At 42.3% G+C, this 24,757-nt stretch overlaps 1 protein-coding gene across 1 annotated transcript in view; it reads left to right on the top strand.

The window, feature by feature from the left end:
- Positions 1-24,757, top strand: part of SLC6A19 (solute carrier family 6 member 19) — a 156,063-nt gene that overhangs the window by 66,954 nt on the left and 64,352 nt on the right. Inside the window, exons 3-4 of the mRNA XM_082258406.1 lie at positions 17,944-18,084; positions 20,904-21,041. Of these exons, the coding sequence (XP_082114532.1) occupies positions 17,944-18,084; positions 20,904-21,041 (279 nt within the window). The remainder of the gene's footprint in view (positions 1-17,943; positions 18,085-20,903; positions 21,042-24,757) is intronic.

Genomic DNA, 24,757 nt, shown 5'->3' with positions numbered 1-24,757 from the left:
TGGGAGACAAGTCAACAGCTTTCTTAGTGATATCAGCAATCAAGGAATGAATTTGTTTCCAGAAGTGTTCTATCAAGGGACAGGGTCAAGGTCACCTTGACTCGCGTGACACCACCAGCAATGACTGGTATTAGATAGGTTTGCTTTGTTCAGCATAGTGGGTGTGCGGTACCAACGAGACAAGAGTTTGTAGTTGTTCTCCTGTGTAGAAACATTGACGGACCCCTTATGGGCTGCATGGAAAATGGATTGCCAATGGTTTTCAGTAAGAGATATCTGAAGATCAGATGCCCATGCTTTACAGAAAAGACTGTCATCTGCCTTGACATCTTCCCATGGTGTAGAGTAAAGTTTTGATATCAAGTGTGATTGAGGAGTGGAGCCAAGGCAGAGTTTCTCAAATGGTGTCATTGAAAATGGTTTAGTAAGCTCTCAGGACGTGTGTGTTAAAAAGTGACGTGTTTGGATATAGTCCCAGAAGGAAATGTTGGCTGTAGCAGGGAGTAATTTTAGGTCTTTGTAACTAAGGATTTTGTCTTGAGATATGAAGTAGGATAATCTCAATGTTTTATTCGATAAGGAGTGACAGAGGTGTTGGTCACTCAGTCCAGGTTGGAAATCTGGGTTACTCAGAATCGGGGAAAGAAGTCCAGGGACAGAAGAGACATTAAGCGTGGAGCAAATGTGATTAAAGCATTTAAGAGTGGGGCTAATTAGTGGGTGAGTTAATAATTCCTGTGGGAGATTTTTAAGTTTGATCCATGGTGTAACGGCTAGGGGTATGTGAGAGAAAGAATCTTCAAGCATAATCCAATTTTTAGTGTTGCAATGTGTATGCCATTCCACTATACGCTGTAGGTGGCATGGTTGGTAATATTCAAATAGATCTGGAAGACCTATGCCACCCTTAAGTTTCGGTTTTGTAAGCTGCCCAAAATTAACCCTGGGTGGTTTATGGGCCCAGACAAGTCTGCATAATTTGCAAATTTTTTGAAAAAGGGATATTGGCAGGTGGATGGGGAGGGTTTGGAAAAGATAAAGAAATCTGGGTAGGACATTCATTTTGAAGATTGCAGCTCTTCCAAACCATAAGAAATTCGCTTTATGCCAGGCAACAAGATCGACTTCTATTAGTAGGGGTGTAAAGTTCTTGTCAATAAGGGTGTTCAATTTGGATGGGAGTTGTATACCTAGATAAGTTATTGATTCTGATGTCCATTTAAAGGGAACATTTTTTTTTTTACAAAGGTCTACTTGTGCTTCAGGCAAAGAAATGTTTAAAGCTTAGGATTTTGAGTAATTGATTTTAAGATTAGATATGGATTTGTATATAGTAAGTTCCTGAAGGAGATGTGGCAGAGAGATGTGGGGATTAGTCAGAAAAAGTAGTACATCATCAGCAAAGACTGCTATTTTGTACTGACCTTGTCTGATGGTGATTCCTCTGATATTGTCATTAGCACGAATGGATCGAAGGAGGGGTTCCAATGTTAGTATAAAATGTATCGGGGGGAGGGGGCAACCCTGTCGGGTTCAGTTAGTGATCTAAAAGGCGTTCGACAGGAGGCCGTGTACTCTTACCCTGGCAGATGGGGGGCTGTATAGTGCCATAATGAAATTGATTAATCTATCGCCAAGGTCTAGAGCTGTTAGCACTGCTTTAAGGTAGTTCCAGGTCAACCTGTCAAACGCCTTTTCAGCATCCAGGGATAGAAAGAATCCGAGTAATTTGTTTTTCGTTAAAAAATGGTGGATATTTATTGCTTTAACGGTGTTGTCCCTCGCCTCCCTCCCAGGACAAAACCTACTTGGTCAGTAGAGAGTAGAGAGGGGATGAAGGGGAGTAATCTATTTTTGCATAGATTTTTAAATCAACATTTAGAAGAGAGATCGGGCGATAGTTAGGGGGCGAGGATGGGTCTTTGCCTGGTTTGGGGATGACAGTGATATGAGCTTCAAGAAGGGGCGCGTTAGCAGTTTGAGATTCAGGTATGGCATTAAATGCTTTCAGAAAAGGTGTCACTAAGGTGTGTGCGAATGTTTTATAGTATACAAGGGCAAAGCCGTCTGGGCCCGGGCTTTTCCCCAGTTTCATTTGTTTGACGGCTCTAAAGAATTCCTCAGCTGTGAGGGGTCCCTCAATGTCTCCAGCTTGGTGGGGGGTCAATGATGTGGGACTGTGTTGTTTTAGAAATTGTGTAAGCTTTTTTTGTGTGGTTTGGTCTAAGGTGGGATTGTCTGTGTGTGATCTTAAATTATATAGTTGAGAGTAATAATTTCCAAATTCATTCGCTATATCCGCACTCGCTGTCAACTTGTTTCCAGAAGATGATTGAAGGGAGTGTATGGTAGTGTTAGCTTTCTTGGAAGCTAAAGCCCTAGCAAGATATTTATTGCTTTTATTTCCAAATTCGTAGAATAATTTTTGGGAAAGTGTGAAATGTTTTCTAAATTTTCTATTCATTGTTTCTCTTTTTTTGGCGGGTTTCTTCTAATTCTTTTAGTGTGTTCTGTGCTTTGGAGCGTTTATGGAGCGTCTCTAAAGATTTGATCTTGTCTAAAAGAATGGAAGTCTGTTTCTGTAAATTTTTTTTCTTATTTGTTGCCAATTCAAGTAATATTCCTCTGATTGAGCATTTGTGTGCTTCCCATTGTGATACGGATGTAGAATCAGGGGTGCCGTTGAGTTTGAAGAATTTGTCTAGGTGTGTAGATAATTGTTGTACATTGGATGGGTCAGCTAGGAGTGTAGGGTCTATTCGCCATTTTTTCGTGAAATGGACATAGTTGGGCATAGTTAGAGTGAGAGTGATTGCATGGTGATCTGAGAAAAACATAGGTTCCATAGAGGCATCGGATATCAATGAGATGTCTTTTTGTGTCAGGAAGAAATAATCTAACCTGGAATAGCGGTTGTGAGGAGTGGAGAAAAAAGTATAGTCCTTTGTGGATGGATGAGTGATTCGCCAAGTATCGTGAAGAGCAAGGTCTTGTAACTGGATCTTAATCTGTCGTAGCGCAGAATATTTAATTGAGGAGGTTTCAGTAGAAGTGTCTTCTAGAGGGTTAAGTGCGATATTGAAGGCTCCACCTAAAATGGTCCTACCCTCCTGGACAGAAGCCAGAGTAGCAGATACATTTCTAAAAAAGGATACTTGGCCCTTGTTTGGGCAATAGATATTTGCTAATGTAATGGGTTTGTGCCATAAGTGGCCTTTGATAATGAGGTATCTGCCTTCCGGGTCCAGGAGAGTGTCATTGATCGTCGGGAAGATTTTTGGAAATTAGAATAGAAACTCCCTTCGTTTTGGCCAGGGGGTTGGTGGAGTGTAGCATGGTGGGGTAGTCTTTTGAGGAAAATTTGGTGATATTGTCAGTGTGAAAATGCATTTCTTGTAAAAATACGACATCTGATTTAGTCTTTTTCAGATATTGTAACAATTGTAAACGCTTCTCCGGTAGATTAAGCCCTTTTGTGTTGAGTAATAGTAATTTTAGCGAAGCGTTTTTAGATGTATTGCCATTTGAGGAAGAAGGTTTCGTGCGTGAGGAAGATATAGGTGTCATTCTGACAGTACGGGACTCAGCGCACGTAAAATGAGTGTGAATGTCAGGGAGAATAAATGAAGGGGTATAGAAGGGGTGGGGTGGTATGGGTAGAGGGATAGAGAAAGGAATTACCAACTGTGACCCTAGTCCAGCTAGGTCACTGTTACTATGGTTAATGTAGTTTAGAAAGTATTTCTAAGCTGTGTCGGAGTGAGGAAGAACTTGGAAAGATGAGCAAGCAATTTAATACAAGTAAACTAGTAACCAAAAAGTGTGCGAGGCACACACAGAATTTCTATTAAAAGTTTTGAATAATAGAGGCTAAGTTGTCTCACGGTGAGGTTTCGGAAACATGTGTAATGATGGTGTGGGAGGTCACTGTAGCAAAAGGCACTCATGAAATATATATGTGGACAGGTATACTATAAGTAAACTGAGTAAGGTAGTTGAACATGGTAATAGAGATATCTCGTCGAGGTAAAGAGTTCTGGACGAGGTACCCCCCATAAAAATAATATTAATTGGTGAACTAGATTCCTGTACATAGGCATAAAGGTTCTTAACTGTACCCAATTATACAGGGCTCTATGTAGTCTACAGTAAAAACAGTGGTTGACCAATTGGGATATCCAACTGAAATATAAGTAGAGATTGAAGCTCTAGTCAGTGTTTCTTCATATATTATGTAAGTGAAAAACACTTTTACCTTCACTAATAAAATCAGGTTAAAGTGGAGTTCCACCCATTTTAGTAACTTTAGATGTATGTAATCCCCTTTAAAACGACTTTTACCAATGGAAACGTTTTTTTTTTTTTGCTAGTAAATACCTTTTTTTCTTCTTTATTCATCCTCTCCTCACTTCCGGGTCCGATCGGCGATTACGTCATTCGGCGATTCGCAGGGGGTGCTGGGATGTATCTCATGGCATGAAATCTCACATTATTACATAGTTACATAGTTACATAGTTACATAGTAGGTGAGGTTGAATAAAGACAATAGTCCATCCAGTTCAACCTGTGTAGGTGTGTGTGACTGTAATCATCTAACATAGCCCTCAATCTCCTGATCCTTGAGATGTAAGTCTAAGAGTCTTTTGAAAGTCACCATACTACCCGCAGAAACCACCTCTTGTGGTAGACAATTCCACAATCTTGTAGCCCTAACAGTAAAGAACCCCCCACGTTGACTGAGGTTAAAACGCTTCTCCTCTAATCGCATTGTATGTCCTCGAGTCCTCATGCAATTCCTTCGAATGAACAGCTTTTCTTCTAAGCTGAGATCCCCATTAAGATATTTATAAATTGCTATCATGTCCCCTCTCAGACGTCTTTTCTCCAGGGAAAATAAATCGAGCGATTGCAGCCGCTCTTCATAGGTAAGGTCCTCCAACCCCCTAATCAGTTTAGTTGCCCTTCTCTGGACTTTCTCCAGCTCCAACACATCCCTCCTGAGGACTGGCGACCAGAACTGGACAGAATACTCCAGATGCGGTCGGACCAGAGTTTTATAAAGTGGAAGGATTATAGTCTTATCTCTGGAATACATCCCTTTCTTTATGCATGCTAATATTCTGTTGGCTTTGGAAGCTGCTGCTTGGCATTGCATGCTGTTGCCTAATCTATCATCAACTAAGACTCCCAGATCCTTCTCCATTTTTGATTCCCCCAAGGGTTCCCCTCCTAACGTGTATTGTGTTTTTATGTTTTTGGTTCCCAAGTGCAAAACCTTACACTTCTCCACATTAAACCTCATTTGCCATGTCGTTGCCCACTCCGTAATTTTGTCCAGGTCATTCTGTAGGATATCTGCTTCATGCTGTGCAGTTATTGCCCTGGCCAATTTTGTGTCATCTGCAAAAACTGATAACGAACTACTGATCCCGTCCTCAATGCTGTTTATGAATAAATTGAATAAATTGAATAAATTACACAGGAGCTAAGCTGTACAGTATGTATTGAGGCCGTGCTCTGCCCCGCCTCCGCCCCGCCTCCACCCCGCTCCTCTCAGTGAGCTGTACTGTATGTATTGTATTGAGGCCATGCTCTGCCCCGCCTCCGCCCCACCTCCTCTCAGTGAACGAGGACTGAAAGCATTATATCCTCACTGAGCTCACTGAGAGGAGGCAGGGCAGAGGCGGGGCAGAGCACGGCCTCAATACAATACATACAGTACAGCTCACTGAGAGGAGGCGGGGCTGAGGCGGGGCAGAGCACAGCCTCAATACATACAGTACAGCTTAGCTCCTGTGTAATAATGCGAGATTTCATGCCATGAGATACATCCCAGCACCCCCTGCGAATCGCCGAATGACGTAATCGCCGATCGGACCCGGAAGTAAGGAGAGAATGAATAAAGAAGAAAATAAGGTATTTTCTAGTAAAAAAAAAGCTTCCATTGGTAAAAGTTGTTTTAAAGGGGATTACATACATCTATGTAATCCAAGTTATTAAAAATGGGTGGAACTCCACTTTAATATGAGCTGTATATTTGTTGGAAAACAACGCCATCTAGTGTTCTTTATGAGTAACATTATAACTGAGAGAAAAAATACAATGCAGGGACATTTAATGATGTTATGTGCAGCCTTCTAAATGACAAGAGAGTGTCTAGATTAAAAGCACATCCTAGAGAGCATACAAAAACCAATAGGAGTTTGTTCGGTGTCATTTTGAACAATACAGAGAGATAAAAACAACTAAAACCAAGGGGATGAAAAACAGAGATTATATACTGTAAGAAGGGAATTAGGCATGCGTGTTATGCTATCCAGTGAGATAGGGAAATTATTTTAGCTCGTTGATAGCAGTAAGACAACCCCATTACCTGTATAACTACATACATGTATGTATTTCACTGTTTCATCATTTCAGGGAAGATGATGGAGGAAGTGGAAGGCCTCAAGACTACTGATAGAAATATTAGGTGTAAGACATCTATGAAATATGGAAAAGAGTAGTAAATTTATAGATCAATCACTGGTGATCATTTTAACTCATGTGGTAAACACCTGCTTGCAATAGTTAATTTAGTCAGATACAACCTTCAAAGATAGATGAGATGGCAGATTCTTTGGTCTAGAGACAAAGTATAGTGACATCATAGGATACCTTGCCATAGGTGTGCGCAGCCTATTGCATTAGGGTGTGCACCCTAAAGTTTAAATACACATGCATGTGTTTGCCTACATGTATATGGCCCTGGTACATTACTCTCCCTGCTGGCAAAGTGAAATAGAAGTGTGTGGCACTTCTCTTATGGCAGAGCAGGTCCGAGGGAGATCTTTCCCATCTCCTCACTGGCAAACAGAGCGATAATGCTAATGTGCCCTAGGTGATTAGGGTGTGCCCAGGCACACCCGGCACACCCTGTGCGCACGCCTATGTATGGAATGCAAAAAGACAAGAAATGGAAGCAGAGTGAAAGTTAGAACTCAGAAGTTTCATTTGGGTAAGAGTGATGATGTAAGAAAGGATTTGTCTTTATTCCCTTCTTGCTCTCCTATGAGCGGATGAAGGTGGAACACTACCCCTTCCTGGTGAGCGATGACGTACATGTGGTGGAGAAGCATGTGGTGAAGATCTTCCTCTTCTACAAGGGCCCGGTGATCTGTTGTCTTGCACTTCCATGGCTTCTTCCCAGCGTGATCTTGGTTGTATGGGGAGTTGATTCCAGTCAGGAATAGGTATTTGAGGAATGCCTAAAGTGTCACAGAAGGTGACAATGTCTTTTGGGAATCTAAGTAGTACATTGCGACCCCTGGTGCCCGCTGACAAGCAAAAGGGAAACTTCCATTTATAAGGAATCTCTTTTTCTCTGAGAGTGTCCAGCAGGGGGCGCAGTGACCTTCTTTTCTGTAGTGTGATTTGGGACAAGTCCTGAAATAACTTGATTTCAGTTCCTTGGAATACAATTCTCCCCCTTAGTCTTGCTCTGTTAAGTATATCTTCTTTCAGCTGAAAGTTAACTATACAACCGATAACATCACGGGGGGGGGTCAGTCTCTCTGCCTTTCGGTCGCACTGCACGGTGAAGTCTCTCCATTTCAATTATAGAGTCAGGGGGTCTATTAACTGGGTCATTAAAAATGCTTAGGACCAGGGGTCAAGTCCTGGGGAAAAAAGTGTGGGAACTCACCCGAGATCCACCCGCCCCCCCCCCCCCCCCGAAAAAATACGCTCCTATATTTCACAGAAAATACAATGTAACATTTATTATGATATATTCATGAAAATATTAATGACTGGTGACAATTGTCTGGAATATTTCATGTTTATGCATTTGATTCCCATTGTCAAGAAACAATGGATATTAAACCCATAAACGTTACATGACAATGTGGACTGACACACCGACAGAATGTTACAGCTGGACATAGCAAACTTACTGACATGTATTATACATGTTTGCCATGTTCAACTGTAACATTCTGTCAGCGTGTCAGTCCACATTGTCATTTCCAGGGGTGTGAGGGTGGCACGAGAATGCAAATGTGCAGTGGACTTACCTTGCACCTCTGAAATCGATGTCCCCGGGCCTGCTCCTTGTGTGCTGGCTGTGTCTGGCTCCTCTGCTGCGTGCTGCTGCCTCGCCTTACCGGTGACTCCACTGATGTCGTCCACACGCTCTGGGCCTTCAAATGCATAAACATGAAACATTCGTGACAAATTGGCCAAATAAACACATAAACATGAAATATTCCTGACAAAGGGCATCAGTCACGATTCAAAAATATTTCATGTTTATGCATTTGAAGGCCCAGAGTGTGTGCAGACAGCATCAGTGGAGGAGCCCGGGGGATTCGATTTTAGAAGTGGCAGGTAAGGTAAGTGGAGCAGTTCAGCTGTAAAATTCTGTCAGCATGTCAGCCACATTGTCATTTTTAGGGGTGTGTGAGTCACACACCCCTGAAAATGACAATTTGGCTGATATGCTGACAGAATTTTACAGTGTGAGGGTGGTATGAAAGGCAAATGTGCAGTGAGTGGATGGTGGACTCACTGCACTGCTCCAGTGACTCACCTCCCAGGCAGGCTCCCACAGTGCCACTTCTAAAATCAGCCTGCTCCTCTGACTGCTGCAGTTTTCTTCTGGCAGTGAGTCCACAGTCCACTCACTGCACATTTGCCTCTCATACCACCCTCACACTGTAAAATTCTGTCAGCATGTCAGCCACATTGTCATTTTCAGGAGTGTGTGAGTCACACACCCCTGAAAATTACAATGTGGCTGACATGCTGACAGAATTTTACAGTGCGAGGGACAGTATGAGAGGCAAATGTGCAGTGAGTGGACTGTGGACTCACTGCTCCAGTGACTCACCTCCCAGCCCCAGTGCCACTTCCAAAACCGGCCTGCTCCTCTGACTGCTGTTCTGCAGTTTTCTTCTGGATATGCTGCCAGCTGCCTTCACCTTGCCTCGCCGCCTCATCGATCGACTCATTCCAGTCAGGCCACGCCCACACCTGTCCATTCCACACGCGCTCTAGGCCTGCGCTGGGCCTGTGCTGGTGGTGCTTGCTGCGCTCTCTCCCTCTGCTGGCGTGACGTCATGCCGCTGTGCACGCCCCCTCCACCGGTGTCCTGCTGAAAGTTTCAATACCGGCCTGTTTGTAGAGGCGGCGCGAGCGGCGAGACGCTGCGGCTGCCTGCACTGTTCTCTCTTCTGGCTAACCTGGTCCTGCAGGAGGACTGGAGCAATGGGAACGGCGTTCCTGCTGTGGAAATAGTGCGGGGACGTCGTTCCCATGCGTTCCCGCAGGACTCGACCCCTGCTTAGGACTGTGTTTGATAAAAGTGGGGCGTCAATGGACTTAGGTATCCCCCTGATCCTGATATTATGCCTCCTTCCCCATTCTCTTAATCTTCAATGTGTCTCTGTATGTCTTTGATTTAAGAAGAATGTGCATTTAGGGCTCTCTGTGCATCTACCATGCCTGTTTGTTAAGTCTTCAACATCCTCTTGCCTGTTGGTGACATGTTGCATGTCTCTGCGCAGCTCATAATGGCAGTATTGAAAGAGGCTTTAATGTCATTGGCTACAGCCTTCAAATCATCCAGGCATAGAGGATGAGAGGGACGGATGGCATTGGATTCTGGCGCTGTGTGCTCTGCTCTCCTGTGTGGACTCTTACTAGCAGCCCTGTGTGTACCTGAGGCCTGTGAAGGAGCAGGCGCCTCCCATGCATGTGGTCCGAACACCTCGGGTATGTGCCTCCCAGCCGCTTGATCCGGGTCTCGGGGTGATCGGGACCTGGTGGCAGAGGTGTTCCGATCCGATATGCCCATGTTGAGGGGATGTACTGATGTCTGTGAAAGTGGCTTAGGAGTGCTGTGTGGCAGAGCACAGGATTCAAGCAGCCATCTTCCTCAACGTTCAAGCCACGCCCTCTGCATATTCTAGATGGGGTATTACTAATGAATTGTACAGGGGCAAAATGATGTCTCTCTCTCTGCAGTCCATACCTCTTTTAATACAAGAAAGGATTTTGCTTGCTTTTGAAACCGCAGCTTGGCATTGCATGCTATTTTTAAGCTTATGATCTACCAGAACACCCAGATCCTTCTCCACCATTGACTACCCAAGCTGTTCTCCTCCTTATATGTACGATGCATGCATGTTTTTAGCCCCCAAGTGCATAACTTTATATTTATTAACATTAAACCTTATTTACCGCATAGTTGCCCAATTAAACAGTGCATTTGCAGTTTGTAAATTGGAGACATCCTGTAAGGATGTTATTCCACTGCATACCTTGGTGTCATCTGCAAACACTGAAATAGTACTTTTAATCCCAGACTCTATATCATTTATAAATATATTAAAAAGTATGGGACCCAACACTGAACCTTAGGGTACACCACTAACAGCCTTAGACCATTCAACGTATAAATTATTATCCACTACTCTCTGAATACGGTCTTTTAGCCAGTTTTCTATCCATTTACAAACTGATTTTTCCAAGCCTGTAGACTTTACCTTACAAATTAGCCGTGTGGGGGGCACATGCTTTTGCAAAATCAAAGGATACCACATCCACAGCCACTCCTCTGTCTAAGGTTTTACTCACATCCTCATAAAAAAAAAAATCAGATTTGTTGTAATGAGTCAAGTCCTAATGACTCCCTCGTTCCAGCGGGTGGAAGACTGGGGACTATTCTACCTCAATGGACTTCAATTTCCTCCAACCTGTTCATTCTGAATTTGATAGAAAAAGGATACAGTTTGGATTTTGACTTCAGTCCCCTCTCTAAGTTTCTTGTAACCCATCTTGCAGGGGATCAAGAGAAGGTGCAGGCTTCTATGTCTTCTATTTGGGGACCTGGTGTATCAATGAGCCTGCAATCAAGCTACCCAAAATAAGCAGGGTGTAGGATTTTGCTCCCACATGTTCGTGGTGATCTTGAATCTGCGCTGCTTAGTTGGTCTCTAAGATACAAGTACTTCAGGATGGAATCAAACTCCTCTGTAAGGAATTTTTTTTATTCAGGTTGTTTTTATGGCCACTCTAGGTTTGAGGGATGCGTACCTGCACATCCCGATACATCCTGCGTTCCAGAAGTATCTAAGGTTGGCAGTCAGAATTTATTCAGAGATCAGCCACTTTCAATGTTGGCCTCTGCCTTTCAGCCTACCCTCAGCTCCGAAGATTTTTATCAAGTTGCTAACAGAAACTTTGGCCCTTCTGCGAATTAGATCCATCATGATCGTTCCATACCTAGACAATCTTCCCTTCTTGGCCAATTCATATCAACAGCTGACTGTTGATCTAAAAGTTGCTCAGGGCTTTCTTCTAAGTATGGGATGGCTCATCATCAGAGACAAGTCTTGCTTGACTTCATTCAACCCAAAGAGTTTCTTATCTGTGGTACGAAATTTCCTGGTAGAAAGGAAGCTCTTTCATCCAGAAGAGACATTTCTAAAGATAGATCAAGCACTGACAAGACTTCAGAGCAATCTGGTGATTTCAGTAGGGGATGCCATAAAGGTTGTGGGCCTTATGACATCTTGTTTGCCGGCAGTTCTGTGGGCAAGGTTCCACCAGCACCCGCTTCAGCTTTTACTTCTGCCTACCTGGAATGGATACTGGCGCTGGATCATCCAGTCTAACTTCCATCCAAGATCAAGAGGTTGCTGTGGTGGTGGCGAGTTCATCACAATCTTTGCAGGGGTCTGGAATGGATCACCCCAAATCAAGTGATCATCATGACTGATGCCAGCACCTTTGGGTGTGGAGCCTATCTAGGCAGAAGGGCCCAGGGCTCCTGGTCTTCAAAGGAAGCACAGAGATCCTCTAACCAGAGGGTACTGCTGGCCTTTCAAAGCCCTTCAGCCTGATCTAAGGGGTTAACACCTCCAGATTCGTATGGGAAAATGTGACTACGGTGTCATACATCAATAAACAAGGATGGACAAGGAGTCCACCCCTCCAGTTATTTGCAGATGGCACTCTTTCTTGGGCAGAACAGAATCTGGCCTCAATATCTACCATTCACCTGAAGGGAACACATAATTCTCTAGTGGACTTCCTAAGCCATTAGCTAAGACACAACAAGTGGTTCCTCAACCAGGAGTTTTTTTTTTACAGCCATCATTTAGGAATGCTGAGCTGATGGCTATTAGGGCATTTACATCTTGGGATCTGTCTTTTGTCCTTAAAGCACTCGAGAAATCGTTGGTTAAATTGATTGATAACTTACTAACTAAAGACTTTTTGATAGAAATTACATCTGACCACAGGGTTAGTAAATTTCAGGCGCTTTCCATAAGGGAACCCTTTTTTTTTGGTTTTTGAAGATAAGATTGTTCTCAAGACAGATCCTGTATTTCTCCTCAAAGTTTCCTCTTTTCATAGGTCCCAAGATATTATTTTGCTGGTATTTTGTTTGGCTCCCACTAGCAAGGAGGAGGAGAGGTTTAGTTTATTAGATGTTAGGAGGAGTCTTATGGCTTATCGTAAAGTTTCCAAAGAATTTAGAAAATCTGATTTGTTGTTTGTACTTTTTTCAGGTGCACAAAAAAGTTTCAGTGCATCAAAATCCACCATAGCTAGGTGGATCAGACTATTTATTGCAGAATCTTATAATTTGCTAACAATTATACCCCCTGTTTGTTAATGCTCATTCAGCCAGAGTCGTGTCAGCTTCATGGGCAGAGGGAGAGGGTGCCTTGCCACCAGAGCAAGTCTGTAAGGAGACCACGTGGACCAGCTATTCTACTTGTGGGAAGTATTATCGCCTGGATCTATTTTCAAGTAAACATCAGGGGTTTGGATGCGAGGTCCTCCAAGCAGTGGTCCCACCCTAATGGGTTCTTGATTGTCATCTCGGTGGCTTTTCCTGGAAGACATTTTGAGAAAACCAGAGTTAGGCTTACTGGTAACTCATTTTCTAGGAGTCTTCCAGGACAGCCAGAATTCCCACCCTGGTTTTGATAATGTTGATATATGGATATACTTGTTTGAATTTGTCTTCCTACAGTTCTTGGGAATACTGAAGTTCTTGGCTTACATGTTTCCTGCACCCGGAGGGAGGAGCTCTACCTCTCGGGGGCTGTCCTGAAAGACTCTTAGAAAATGAGTTACCGGTGTGTTTAACTCTGTTTTTGACAACCCTTGGCCCAGAACTTGAGTATTTTTGATTTGACACATTCATCTTTTATTGATTTCAGTGGGGTTCAGGTTTGGCATCTGAACTTTGAACATCTGAACCAAATGGAAATTATTTCAAAGGGATTAAAGTTGTAAATTGCCTTAATGCCTGTGAAGCTAGTTACGACAAGCGTTTTATAACCCAGGCCTGGATAAACAGGTTGTGAGTTGTATACGATAGACGATAGACAAATCCCTATTTTTTAGTGGTAAGTTATATTATATTATATTATATTATATTATATTATATTATATTATATTATATTATATTATATTATATTATATCATATCAGAATGGTTAATGGTCAGTCTTGTGTTGAAATATCAGTTGTTTTAAAGTTTCCAGAACCTCAGTGATTCTCAGAGAAATGTTTACTCAAATTAAACAGCTATAAAGATGGAACCCTGGGATTTATATATTGGGAAGGGGTCACTGGCTGCAATGATGATGTAAGCTTGCTCTGTGTCACTGCTTACTTGAAAAAAAAAAAAAAAAACAATGCTGCCCTGTGTTTGCCCACACAGTTTTGAGGTGCTCAGACCTCATTATCATCACACCATTCAGTGGTTAGATTGGGTTGTCTGAAATCAGCTAACGTGAATGTAATATATGCCTCGAGTGTTCCTTTGTAAAGGTTGAATATTTTATTTTTTTAGCTTTTAGATTTAGCACATTTCAATTTTGAATTATTGGATGATTTAATAATAAAATGTAACTAAAATATGTTGCTTTAACCACTTCTGGACCGGAAGGTTTTACCCCCTTAATGACCAGGCCATTGTTTGCAATTTGACACTGCGTGACTTTAACTAGTAATTGCGCAGTCATGCAATGCTGTACCCAAATGTAATTTCTGTACTTTTTTCCCCACATATAGAGCATTCTTTTGGTGGTATTTGATCACCTCTGCAGTTTTGATTTTTTGCGATATAAACGAAAAATGACAGAAAATTTTGAGAAAAAAATTACATTTTCTAGTTTTTTTAATAAAAAATAACCAACAAACTCAATTTTTGTCATATATTTAGGACAAAATATATTTAGCTACATGTCTTTAATAAAAAAAAAAAAAATCTCAATAATATATTTACTGGTTTGCGCAATAGTTATAGCGTCTACAAACAATGGTGTATATACTGGAATTTATACAGCTTTTACTTTCTGACAGCCTATCTCATATCTTGAAGTGCTAAAATGGCAGGGTAGTACCAAGTGCACAGTGGATTTGCTTTTAGTAAATCAACCCCAGAGTACAATTAAGAACAACTAGCCATAAACACCGACAATCTAAACTTTCCTCAAACTAACTGAATTAAGATTTGTGTAATAATAAAAGTTATATTTGTATTAAAATGTATAAATATTACATCAATTTACAACATTATATAAATTTACTTCACAAATTTTTCGGAAACATGACCACCATTTTAAGTGCAAGTCTAAATTTTTTTGATAAAAAAGTAGGCCTCTCCAGATCTATTAAAACAGTGCAGATATTTACCTTACTACTGTTCATTTAAACTGACACATGCATTTCACTGCCTACGTCCTGAATTCTAAGTATGGAGGGTCTGCTATAGTCATTTCATCACCCCTAATGTTGCTTTGCTGTATGAGCAGTACATTAACCACTTAAGCCCCGGAAGATTTTACCCCCTTCCTGACCAGGGCCTATTTTGCGATTCGGCACTGCGTGACTTTAACGGACAATTGCGCGGTCATGCGAGGCTGTACCTAAACAAATTTGACGTCCTTTTTTTCCCCACAAACAGAGCTTTCTTTTGGTGGTATTTGATCACCTGTGCGATTTTTTGATCATGCGCTATAAACAAAAAAAGAGTGTAAATTTTGCAAAAATAACAATATTTTTCAAAATTTTTTATATGAAATTCCCAAAAAAATGTAAAAATCAAAATTTTTTAACATTTTTGGCCAATTTGTTTTATGCTACATATGTTTGGTAAAAAAAATCGCAAAAAGCGTATTTTTATTGGTTTGCGCAAAAGTTATCGCGTTTACTAACTAAGGGAAAGATTTTTGTCATTTTTGTTGTTTTTTTTTTTTGGCGATCTGCGATTTTTTTGCGGGACTGCGACATTGCGGCAGACAGATCGGACCCTTGACTGACATTTTTGACACTTTTGGGGTTACCAGTGACATTACTGCAGTAATCAGTGCTATACATATGCACTGTTACTGTAAAAAATGACACTGGCAGTGAAGGAGTTAACTGTATTGGAGAGGGAGGGGTTAAGTGTTTCCTAGGGGTGTGTTTCTAACTGTGATTAGCTGTGGCTACTAGTGTAGGAACAGAGATCAACGGTCCTACATAGTAGAACTGTCTGATCTCCATTCTTACACAGGGAAGAATGACAGGCGCCTGCCTTTCTTCCAGTGTAACGGACGATCGCGAGTGCCTGGCGGACATCGGGTCCGCCGGGCACACGCGCGGGGGGGTCCGTGACCACGCGGAGCGCACCTACGGCGGCGCGCGCTCGTTCCCTAGAGCCTCACAGGTTAGCGACGTAGTACTACGTCGCTTTGCCTGTGAGGGGCTGACCACCGCAGTAAATAGTCGTGCGGCGGTCGGCAAGTGGTTAAATTTCTGTGGTCGTTCTGACACAACAGAGTTTTTTTTACAACTCTTTGCAATTTGCTGATGGTTTTCAGAAAGCTAGATGGTTGCAGAAATAGAAACTCTATTTTTATATCTGAAATACTTATTCCCTATGAACCTTAGCTCTATGCAGTGGTGTTTCATGGTATTTTCCCAAACCATTCTTTTTTTTTTTTAAATTGTAACATTTGATTAGAGCAAATATCCTGAGAACATTCGATTTTGCCCTGTTCACGTGGAAAAAAAAAATCACCAGCAGTTTCTGTGGATAAATAGGTATTTAACTTTACTTATAAATACACTCCTAACTGTCTTAGAAAAATGCTGTAACCCTCCAGCCTATGCAGTGTGAAAGAGTGTGTGAATCAAAGTGTTGGAATTATCATATACAATACATACAGCATGCTAGCTATATATATGGGGGCATGTTTACAAAGCAGTGATTGAGACATTCACCAAACTTTCATTGAAGTGCATGTGTTTGAATCACAGTGACTGATTGATTCACTTTCAATGAATGCTTAGGTAATGTCATATTGACTGCGTTATAAATATACCCCTTAGGGCTCATGCACACTGCAGCTCAAAGGAGCTCAAAGAAGCAGCTCCTGCAGGCTTTTGAGTTCTTTTGAGCTCTTATTTTTTCGGCCTGGAAACTCTACTCCGTGTTAACCAATGTGTTCATGCACACTATGGCTTTTTCAGGTATTTTCAGGCACATGCTCCTAAAGGTAGACAAAAACCCCACCAAACCCGCGTTTTTGAGAGGAGCTAGTACCCCAAAGAACTTAAAAAGCTCAAAGAAGCTCAAAAACACGCAAAAACGTTTGTTCTAGCTTTTTATTTTGTTTATACAGTGGTTAAGAAAATACTATCTAAGGGGGTTTGTGGAAAAAAAAACGCTTATGCTCAAAAAAGCTCATAGAAGCTCAAAGGAGCTTGGAGAAGCCCAATAAAAACGTGCACAAGAGCACAAAAAAACATAAAAAACCACAAGCTTCTTCAAGCTGAAAAAAAAACTCAAATACCTGTAAAAGCAGCTTTTTTGGAGCTGCACTGTGCATGAGCCCTTAGAGTGAACTTACAGTGGTGTAAAACATTGCTATTTAGGCTCGGTTCACATTTATGCGATGCGGGAAGGCTGCGAATTCGCAGCCTGTTCCCGCATCGCACACGCACCCCCGGCAGTTCACACTGCCATATGCGATACGCTGGGGGTGTCAATGTAATCTTAACGACACCCCCAGTTTGATCGCATATCGCAGTGCGATCGTGCAGTTCGCACAGGATCGGATCGCACAAGTGTGAACCGCTGTGCGATCCGATCCTGATGCGGCAGCAAAAATGCCTCCTGTGCGTGTTTGCTGCGGGTGCGGTGCGAATTTAGCCATACAAACTGTATGGCTAAACTCGCACCGCACAGCTGATCGCATGTAATGTTGGAGCAGTGCGCTCCGACATTACATGCGAACCCCGCACACGCAGAAGTGTGAACCGGGGCTAAATAACACATCTGTGTAAGTTATTTCTTTTTGCCCGTTTACCACTTCTGTATCCCCATAAAGATTTTAGAATTATTGATGATTGAAAATTCTAATGTGAGAACATTAAAAACTGTTTGCTAATCGTTGTGTTGAATTCACCTATAGATGGTCGAAAACAATGACATTTTAAATGATAAAATACTATGTTTTGACAAAATGAAAGGTGTGATACACTTTCTTTTTTTTTCTCTTCAAGACTGAAGTATACTTTTATGTGGAAGCTATACTTATGGCAAAGTACAGCTGCCATGAAGGAAACATGCAGATGGTCATTGCTGACATTTCCTTCTGAAAACGTTGGTTGCCTGGTTGTCATGCTGATGCACTTTCCTAGCCAACAACCTAGAAAAAGTATTGAAATAAGGGATTCTAAATACTGAAATACACAGCCAGACAATCAACCTTTTCATAAAAAAGCCAGCCATGGCAGACTACATGCATCTGTATTTACAGGTGTAATTTTAAATAATAATATGGGTTGTGAAACCAATAATACTGTACAAATTTTTCCATGTTACATTTATGCATGTATTGTTTTGTGTGCAAAGAGCACAAATATTAAAAATATACTGTATTTTTATAGGAGCTTTTATGATCCCCTTCCTTATACTACTGGTGTTTGAAGGCATTCCACTTCTACATGTAGAATTTGCAATTGGACAACGTCTAAGAAAAGGCAGCGTAGGAGTATGGAGCACCATTCACCCAACACTAAAAGGAGTTGGTAAGCTTTATTATTAAGAACTAAACAATTTAGAAACAAGAAACATAAAATAAATTAACAAATATATATAAAATGTATAAAGGCATTGTCAAACATTTTTGTGTCTTACATTGTGGTCCTCAAGTAAAACCATTGGCATGTGTCCATACTTCCAGCTAGCTGCACATCTGTGTCCTATTATGCCTGTTAAAAAGCACATTGTATTGTTTGTAATGGTAATAATATAGATTATAAATATGTATATAAGCATTTTCACCTGTTTGCAAATTGCTGTACAGTTTATTACTATATACATATATATATATATATATATATATATATATATATATATATATATATATATATATATATATATATATATATATATATATACTATATATATATATGAACATCTAAAATTGTCTTCTTTCTCTACCAAATGTTTACTGTATGCTGCCCTACCAAAATAATACAGTATCTCATAAAAGTGAGTACACCCCTCACATTTTTGTAAATATTTTATTATATCTTTTCATGTGACATCACTGAAGAAATTACACTTTGCTACAATGTAAAGTAGTGAGTGTACAGCTTGTGTAAATATTCTGTCCCCTCAAAATAACTCAACACACAGCTATTAATGTCTAAACTGCTGGCAACAAAAGTGAGTACACCCCTAAGTAAAAATCTCCAAATTGGGCCCAATTAGCCATTTTCCCTCATGTGACTCGTTAGTGTTACAAAGTGTCAGGTGTGAATTGGGAGCAGGTGTGTGAAATTTGGTGGTATCGCTCTCACTCTCTCATACTGAACACTGAAAGTTCAACATGGCACCTCTTGGCAAAGAACTCGTTGAGGATCTGAAAAATGAATTGTTGCTCTACATAAAGATGGCCTAGGCTATAGGAAGATTGCCAAGACCCTGAAACTGAACTGCAGTACAGTGGCCAAGACCATACAGCGGTTTAATAGGACAGGCTCTACTCAGAACAGGCCTTGCCATGGTCATGGTCAACCAAAGAAGTTGAGTGCACGTGCTCAGCGTCATATCCAGAGGTTGTCTTTGGGAAATAGACATATGAGTGCTGCCAGCATTGCTGCAGAGGTTGAAGGGGTGGAGGGTCAGCCTATCAGTGCTCAGACCATACGCCGTACACTGCATCAACATGGTCTGCATGGCTGTCATCACAGACGGAATCCTGCTCTGATGATAATGCACAAGAAAGCCTGCAAATTACTGGAACCATGTCCTGTGGTCTGATGAGACCAAGATAAACTTATTTGGTTCAGATGGTGTTAAGCGTGTGTGGCAGCAACCAGGTGAGGAGTACAAAGACAAGTGTGTCTTGCCTACAGTCAAGCATGGTGGTGGGAGTATCATGGCCAGGAGCTGCATAAATTCTGCTGGCACTGAGGAGCTACAGTTCATTGAGGGAACCATGAATGCCAACATGTATTGTGACATTCTGAAGCAGTGCATGATCCCCTCCCTTCAGAGACTGGGTATTCTAGCATGATGACGATCCCAAACACACCTCCAAGACGACCACTGCCTTGCTAAAGAAGCTGAGGGTAAAGGTGATGGACTGGCCAAGCATGTCCCCAGACTTAAACCCTATTGAGCATCTGTGGGGCATCCTCAAACGAAATGTGGAGGAGAGCAAGGTCTCTAACATCCACCAGCTCCGGGATGTCGTCATGGAGGAGTGGAAGAGGACTCCCGTGGCAACCTGTAAAGCTGTGAAGCTCTGGTGAACTCCATACCCAAGAGGGTTAAGGCATTGCTGGGAAATAATGGTGGCCACTCAAAATATTGACACTTTGGACCCAATTTGGACATTTTCATTTAGGGGTGTACTCACTTGTTGCCCGAGGCATTAAATGAAAAGAGATAATAAAATATTTACAAAAATGTGAGGGGTGTACTCACTTTTGTGAGATACTATCCATGTTCCCATTATATTTAGGGGAAATAAAACTTGTGCAAACACTGCTTGATTTAACGGTAGCATATGTTTGTAAGATGTTACTGCAAGAAAACGGATGTTTATTAGGAAGACTGATTTGTGGTGGTTCTTAAAATGACAAACACTGATATACACTATATTACTAAAATGATTGTGATGCCTGCCTTTACATGCACATGAACTTTAATGGCATCCCAGTCTTAGCCCATAGGGTTCATTATTGAGTTGGCCCAGCCTTTGCAGCTATAACAGCTTCAAATCTTCTGGGAAGGTTGTCCACAAGGTTTAGGAGTGTGTCTAAGGGAATGTTTGACCATTCTATGGATGAAGGTAAAAAACCTTCTGTATGCAGCATCCCCTCCTAAGACTTACTTGAGGCCCCTCTCGATCCAGCGATGTCCATAAAAGCCTTGACTCCCCAGGTACTTTCAGTCCTGAATGGCTCTTGGCAGCAGCGGGAGCCAATGGCTTCTTTTGCCTCCCCCGAATGATGGTAATTAGACTATGTTTAGATAATATCTTGCAAACTCAATTTCATTTGCATGATTTATGCACAGATGTTAATTATGACTTGGGCAGGGCAATTTGTGTTGACACCACTTTATCAGCTTAGTATGTGGGGTAGGCACTCTGACATTTAGGCATTTCACACAAGAGTTTATTATGCCTGCCTAGGCATTCAGTGACTTTCAAGCTAACTTCCACACTAAGATGAAGCAACTATCATCAACTCATTCAGGGACGCCAAAAATTTCAGGAACGAAAACCTAATTTGTGACCCTGGCCTAGTGAGCTTTATTCTTTGATGTTGTTTGTCAAAAAAAAATAGAAAAAAGTTAATAATGAAAAAAATAAAAACTGTTTATTTTTTAGGAATTGCATCAATGCTGGTGTCTTTTTTGGTGGGTTTATATTACAATACCATTATAGCCTGGGTTATGTGGTACTTTTTCAACTCATTCCAAGAACCTTTGCCATGGAGTGAATGTCCATTAAATCAAAACCGAACAGGTAAAGTTTTTTTAATTTATTTTGTACATTTAAAGCAACTATACTGTATTTTCAATGATTATGCAATTATTGTTATTCCAACTACCCCGGGCTGTTTTTGTCATACAATAGGTGCAGGAACTCAGCCACAGCTCTCCATAACCCCACTTACACACACACACACACACACACCCCCCAAACCGCATCAAATAGTGGTTGTGGTCGAATTTCACTAACAGTGGGAGGGTCTTAATGGGGCATTAAATACCAGGAGTGCACAATACAGTACATAGTAAGTGCAGAGTGCAGAGTTGGGGGGAGCGCTACGTACATAGTGCAGAGTTCAGGGGTGTGCTACGTACAAAGTGCAGAGTTCAGGGGTGCGCTACGTACATAGTGCAGAGTTCAGGGGTGTGCTACGTACATAGTGCAGAGTTCAGGGGTGTGCTACGTACATAGTGCAGAGTTCAGGGGTGTGCTACGTGCATAGTGCAGAGTTCAGGGGTGTGCTACGTACATAGTGCAGAGTTGGGGGGTGCGCTATGTACATAGTGCAGAGTTCAGGGGTGTGCTACGTACATAGTGCAGAGTTCAGGGGTGTGCTACTTACATAGTGCAGAGTTCAGGGGTGTGCTACATACATAGTGCAGAGTTGGGGGGGTGCGCTACGTACATAGTGCAGAGTTCAGGGGTGTGCTATGTACATAGTGCAGAGTTGGGGGGTGCGCTACGTACATAGTGCAGAGTTCAGGGGTGCGCTACGTACATAGTGCAGAGTTCAGGGGTGTGCTACGTACATAGTGCAGAGTTGGGGGGTGCGCTACGTACATAGTGCAGAGTTCAGGGGTGAGCTACGTACATAGTGCAGAGTTCAGGGGTGTGCTACGTACATAGTGCAGAGTTGGGGGGTGCGCTACGTACATAGTGCAGAGTTCAGGGGTGAGCTACGTACATAGTGCAGAGTTCAGGGGTGCGCTACGTACATAGTGCAGAGTTGGGGGGTGCACTACGTACATAGTGCAGAGTTCAGGGGTGCGCTACGTACATAGTGCAGAGTTCAGGGGTGAGCTACGTACATAGTGCAGAGTTCAGGGGTGTGCTACGTACATAGTGCAGAGTTCAGGGGTGCGCTACGTACATAGTGCAGAGTTCAGGGGTGTGCTACGTACATAGTGCAGAGTTCAGGGGTGTGCTACGTACATAGTGCAGAGTTGGGGGGTGCGCTACGTACATAGTGCAGAGTTCAGGGGTGTGCTACGTACATAGTGCAGAGTTCAGGGGTGTGCTATGTACATAGTGCAGAGTTGGGGGGTGAGCTACGTACATAGTGCAGAGTTCAGGGGTGTGCTACGTACATAGTGCAGAGTTCAGGGGTGCGCTACATACATAGTGCAGAGATCAGCCTTCTTCCACAGCTGCTTACTTCTGCATCCCCCATCCACGTCTCACTTTCACCCCTCTTCTTCTCTAGTACCTCCCCATGCACTTTAGGTGACTCTGCCTCTCTCAGAGTCAGTGGGGATGTCGGCATTGGCACTGCACCCCGGGCACCTGCATTTGCCTTGTCCCAATTAGTGGAAGCCGCTCAGGAGACAAGCTCTCATTTTGTAGATATAGAAGCCGGACTTCTGTGTTTACAAGTGATAGCGGTGAGCAGGGAGCAGAGAGCCTGAGCCAAAGGTGGTGGAACCACCTAGTTCCAGCTAAATGTAAGCCCTACCGCTACCTGAGAGTACAGCAATTTTTTACATTCTTACATGCTAGTCATACCATACTTTTCTGTTGATATTTCATTTACTATACACACTTGTATATTTTTCCTCTAGTAACAATCTTTATGTAATGCATTGCTTGCATCAATATTAGGGCGAACTTGCTTTCCCTATTATGCTGCTGGTGAGCATTCAAGTTTTTGCCCTCACTTTGATATAGTAAATCTTGGCAGTAATATGAGCAGTAATATTGTTGTTTATGTTTCTGCCCATTTTCCACCCCAAGAGATTTCCCCATTCAGCCTGATGTTAGTTATATGTACAGGCTTCTGGGACAAGAAGTAGAGGAACTGCAATGCCATCATATTTAAGAACTGTTTGCAATACATCGATTAGTAATTCTGTAGTTTGGAGCAGCTGCACTGCATCATCTGACCCAAACTTTGAAAAGATCAAAAACTAAACTATACATAAAATATCTTATTTTACACATGCTTCTGTTACTGCTTGATGTTTACCAACAGTGTTCATAAAGGAAGGCTAGAGCTCAGCTTAAAATGGATGTAAGCCTTATTTAAACACATTTAAATATGATGTTACCTGGCTATTCTGGCTGATGTGTTATCTAAGTTTATGCTTGGGTCAATAACTACTTTCCAATAGATTCAAATTGTAACTTACTAAGTTCATACTGTAAGTCCCCGTTCACACTAAGGCGACCTGTGAGGCAACCTGGTCGCCTCACAGGTCGCCTTCCATAGGGAAGCTGCGGACCCGTTCTAATAGGAGCGACACAAGTCGCTCCGACTTAGAAAAAGGGTCCGGAGCTTCTTTGGGGCGACCCGGAGGCGACCGCCATAGACTTCAATGTTATGAAGTCCGTGGCGGCCGCTCCGAGGCCGCAGCGCGCTGCTCGCACCGTGACCTCGGAGGTCGCCCCCCCCAAGTCGGGTCGCCCCTGTGTGAACGGGGCCTTAATGTACCATTGTGGTTTTTGGATTACTAACTACTGTTAGAATATGATCACTTTTGAAAGCCTACCCATGACCCAACTCCCCCTCCCTCTCCTATTTTCTACCTAGTTTCACTTCCTTCCTGAATTTATTATTCTCTCTTTTCTTTTTTTATCAGTAATGTCTACAATGACAACTTGGTTTCATTGACCTTGTTATAACATCATTGTTGAAAACATACTAACAACTTAAGCTACATTCACACCTGAGCGTAGCGTTTTCGCGCGTTTTTTAACGCGATTTTACCGCGAAAAATGTTTTGGTTATATAAAAGCAGTATTCTCCCTACATTTAAAGCTACTAAGCTGTAGTCAGCCTGAGAATGGATTATAGTTCTGCTTTCCCCAGGATTTTCCCTAAGGTCATTGCTATTATTTCCTTTTGCATGATGTTGGGAAGAGTTCCTGGCAAAAGTGTTAGAAGATACAAACATCTAAGTTATGAACATTTATGTCTCACTCGTCAACCGTTAGGAGGTGTATTCCCAGTGGTACACATTGGTTAAGTATATAAATAGTTGGAGCGACCTTGAAAAGCTCTCTTTCTCCCATGCCTGCTGTCCAAGAAGGGTGCGTCGCTAAGGTTTTTCCCTCCCAGGTCTTCTGACTGGGGAGGATGTGTTCTTAAGGCACCCTACCTCCCAGGCCTGCTGCTTTATAAAGGTGTGCTGTGCTTGAGAAAGGCCCAAGTCTGGTGCCTGAAGGTTGCAGCTGCAGGCTCTATCCAGGGGTGGAGGTACAGGAAGACGATTACCTAGATTAGGGCACCAGAGGTTCTCCGTTTCCTGAAGAGCTGGGTACAAGATATGGACATTGCAGAGAGTCCTAGTGGCTTATCCAAGGAGTATAAGTGCTGCATTAAAAATGCTTTACAGTCTGGAGAATACAGAGTGCCAGTTTGACCTAAAGTTTCTTCTTCTGTATTAAGTATAGGTTCAGAGTGTTCCTTTAGTGGTCTTTTTAGGTATCCTGTGCCTTAATCTCCCTTTCGCTGAGTTTATTGGTCTTATATT

Source organism: Pelophylax lessonae (genome assembly GCF_965119305.1).
Source record: "Pelophylax lessonae genome assembly, chromosome: 5".
Taxonomy (NCBI): Eukaryota; Metazoa; Chordata; class Amphibia; order Anura; family Ranidae; genus Pelophylax; species Pelophylax lessonae.
Note: the sequence above shows the minus strand (reverse complement) of the source record. Positions and strands in the feature narration are given on the sequence as shown.